This window comes from Alligator sinensis, unplaced genomic scaffold (assembly GCF_000455745.1).
Source record: "Alligator sinensis unplaced genomic scaffold, ASM45574v1 scaffold1032_1, whole genome shotgun sequence".
NCBI classification, from domain to species: domain Eukaryota; kingdom Metazoa; phylum Chordata; order Crocodylia; family Alligatoridae; genus Alligator; species Alligator sinensis.
The window spans coordinates 581,989-585,914 of NW_005842450.1; the positions used below are offsets into that span (position 1 = coordinate 581,989).

The window sequence follows — 3,926 nt, forward strand, 5'->3', positions numbered from 1 at the left end:
GCGCGAGCCGGCCTCACTCCTATCAGCCGGGCTCGGGCTGCCCTCCCGTAGGCTTCAGACCGACTCCTTTGCCCGCAGCAGGCTCCATGTGCCTGACTTGTAGTCCTTGCACGGGGAGCGCCTCGTTGTCCAACCTGACAAACGTTTCACGGGCGCCTGGGAAGGCCAGGGCCGAGCTGGGCGGTGGCTCGGTCCCCGGAGGCGTGGAGCTAGCCGGGGCGGTGTCCGCCCCACGGGGCTCTGCGTCCCCAGTTTGGAGCCGTGGGACAAGCTGTGCAACTTTCTGCCCGCTCGCTATAAGCATGCATGTAAAACCGAGGCTATGCTGCCACTTAGTGGAAGTGACTCTCTCTCTTCTCCATAACTTTTGCTTCCAGAAATCTGTTTTAACCCATTTCCAACCAAAACCCTTCCTCCTGCCCCCAAACATGAGTTTGTTCTTCTTTCCTTTTCTTCCCCTTCTTTTGAACAAGGCCCTCCCCACCTCCCCACTCAACAAGCCCCCAAAACTACAATGGGTGGGTTTTTAAGTGTTTTTGATTTTTCCTAGCAAAACAAAATGGGAGGAGGGCTTTCCCCGATCAGAACAGGCTCTGGGAGTCCAGGGTCTCTTCCTGGCTCTGCAACTCATTTGCTAGGACGAGCCTCCTGGTCCGAACCGTGAGATGATGGGAACAAGCTGCCCGAGGGGGTGATGCTTGCCAGTCAAGACAGGATGCCTTCAGCCACACACCAGTTGTTAGGCTCAGCACAGAGGTGAAGTGCTTTGGGCTGCCATGTCCAGGTTGCTAAAGTAAGGAGATGGATGCTTAACTTCAAGGTCCCAGGTTGGAACAACTCGGCCTTGGTTTTTCTGTGCCTTCATCTACAAAACAGGCGACACATTTGGCTCATCGCAGCAAGCTGCAGGAGACTCAGTAGATGAATCTTTGTAAAAGTGCTTGCAGCTCCCCAGATAAAATGTGTTTTAGACGTGCAAAATGTTGTGAACGCTAACTGGTTTGCATTGGGGGAAGACGGAGCTGCCCCTAACGAGATGAACGGCTCTTTCAAGTCGCTGGTGTAAAGGAAACAACAACCGGGGAAATTGGGCAGGAAATGGAGAGACTTCACTGTGCTTTCACAACTCACAGTTTCGTCTTTCCTAGCGAGAGGGGATGGTCCTGGGGTACTGACTGGGAAGGATGTCCAGAGGTCTTAACCCCTTCATCGGGGGTTGCCGTGGGCCTCATCCTTAGCACGTCCAGTGCGGTGCTCAGCTCCCCCCCTTGCAGAGAAGGGCCTGGTGCACTCGGTGGGACGGGGCGCCGAGGGCTCGGTGCGTTTTGCTCTGAATCAATACCGCTCCTCCTTTGCTGCGCCAGGTGAGGTGGGCCGGGGCCGGTGATTCCCCCCGGCCCTTGCCCGGGGCTGTGTTTTAAGCCGTCTCCCTTCCCCAGGACACACAGACGTCTCATTGTTTTCCCAGATCGCGGAGACCTATGCTTTCCTTCCAAGAGAAGCTGTGACCAGGTTTCTGATGAGTTGCACGGAGTGCCAGAAGAGGATGCATTTCAACTCCAACGGACTGGAGCCCAAAGGTAAAGGCACGTGGGTTCTGCTGGGATGGTCGCCTCCAAGCGTTTCACCTTGCAGTGCTGTCCTTGCCCAGGTATTAAGATACTGTGCAGGTGGCGGTGATACTGCTTTACCGCACAGCTTCCCTAACCCAATAATAATCATGATAGGGTAAAAGTGGAAGAACTGAGCCAATCTCATCGTCTTCCCTGTTCAGGCTGTTTGCTTTCGCAGACAATGAGAACAGACTACTCCGTTTCCTTTAGCGTCTGGTTGGCCGGTTTCAGCTTTTCTTGCACCAGACATCAAGTGGAAAAGTTTGGGGTGGAAAGGTTGCAGATATTTCTGTTGACTTTAGACTTTATAAAACCTTTCCGCCTACAACACTCACATTTCTGAACAAGTGTGACCTCAAATTTCCTCTTTAAACTATTATCATATTATGAAAGGCATTGAGTAAGTTTGACTAGTGGAGGTTTCTGATAATGAAGTCATTCTCACTAATTAACAGAGGCCATGATCCTGTTCTGGGTAGCAGAGGGTGCCTAGCTAATCCTAGCTACACTCTTATTTATGCATGCACCAAATTATCGCTGCCGCCGTGGGATTTAGTTCGTTATGCGTTCTTTGTAAACCGAACCTTTCCGCAGTTCTTGAAGTGTAAAGACAAAAGCAACGCTTAACCGTGGGCCAAATTTTCTGCTGGTATACATGGGAAAAACTCCGGCCAAGTCGATTCTTGTATTTGTTGTAACGAGCTGCACATTTATTTTCTGTTACCAAGCGCAGAATGGAAAACGCGCTGGGAGGTTTCCCGTCACAAAAGCACGGAAATAATAAGCACCACACAGAGGATTAAATCATTTCTAGTAACTTAAGGCAAACTGACCCTTTGGTAGCTCTTGTCCAGCAGAGAAGGAGAATGAAAGGAGCCGAGTGCCAGGGTATTTCTGCTACTTAGTGCCAGCTCCTGAGTGCTAACGGCTGGGAGCAGACTTGTGGTCAACCCCAGAGTTTCCATTGAACCGGCGTCCCTGTGCCACTGTCCACAGCTAGCTGCTGAAACACTGGGTCTGCTTCCTAGAAATTGGGCCGGAATAATCATGCGGGATGTTAATTAGCTGGGGTATCATTAGCGCAGTGGCACCTTCCCCAGCTGCAGATGCAGGGCCCCTTCCTTCCTTCGCTTAGGCCCATGGAAATGCTGGGCTTTGGCATCAGCAAGAACAAGACCGCCCCTGGGCTGATTGCAGGGTATCTGTCACGAGCAATGTTATTCCTATGGTGGATAAAATTGTGAACCGATGCAGAGCGGGGAGGGAAGTAGGACCAGGGAGGGACCGGTGGAGTTTGCATCTTGTGGCTCGACTCCAAACACAGCACTTAAATAACGTCTAGCACTCACATCTCTCAGCTGAGATGGCCATGACCCTTCCCACAAACACTATAATGGAAAGGGATGTGACCACTTTTGAGACTGCTTTACCATCCCCAGTCTCCCAAGACAGCGATGCTCCCCAGAGACACTGCAGTGGCCTAGGCTCAGATACCAGACACAAAGCACAAGGTGCTGAGCACCCTCCCATCGCTGGACCCCTGCTAGGAAAATCACCATCGGGAAGGCAAGGGCGAGGCCGTCTGCCCCGATTCAAGTGCAGCAGGGACCTTTTCCATAAGGCTTTCCCCCAAGATCAGCGCTCCCGGGAATAAACCACGCAGACGCACACGGTCCGTCACACGCAGTCTTGCTCCTCGGCCGGGGCAGGAGGAAACCAGCACCGCCTGTTCGGTGCGCTCTGGTTTTGTGCAGGGCACAGATAGAGGATGCTTTGAAGCCCGTGAAAGATAGATGGATTAGATTAGATTAAATTGACTGTTATCAAGGACTAATTTCACTAACATTAGGGATACAGGAATTTGTCTGGGGGCTGTAGAAGGATTACACACATAAAATGCAACTCCCACTAAGGTAAAACAAAAAAAAAATCTGAGCCATTCCTGCCAGTGCCCACCTCCCCCATTCATTAAGAAAATCTCACCTCACTGCAATCCCAACCAGAAAAAAACCCTAATTAAATGTGTCTTATGTGCTGAACCCTGCAGGGCACCATACGATGCATGAAAACAAACTCTCTTGCTTGTGAGAAACTTGAAACAACCACCTTGTGATTTACATTGGTGTAAATCAGGAGTAAGGGCATCGGAGGAGTTGTCCAGGTGTGGAGCTGGGAACAGAACTATTTTGTCTGGGACACCTTGACCTAGTATAATATAATACATGACTATGTAGGCGTGTAGGTATGTGTGTGTATAGATATATAGAGAGATATATATATACATACCGGCTTATATATACTGGACTATATTGG

At 50.7% G+C, this 3,926-nt stretch overlaps 1 protein-coding gene across 1 annotated transcript in view; it reads left to right on the forward strand.

The window, feature by feature from the left end:
- Window positions 1–3,926, forward strand: part of NOL4L (nucleolar protein 4 like) — a 47,530-nt gene that overhangs the window by 2,001 nt on the left and 41,603 nt on the right. The window contains exon 2 of the mRNA XM_006030484.3: window positions 1,469–1,580. Coding sequence (XP_006030546.2) covers window positions 1,469–1,580 — 112 coding nt within the window. The remainder of the gene's footprint in view (window positions 1–1,468; window positions 1,581–3,926) is intronic.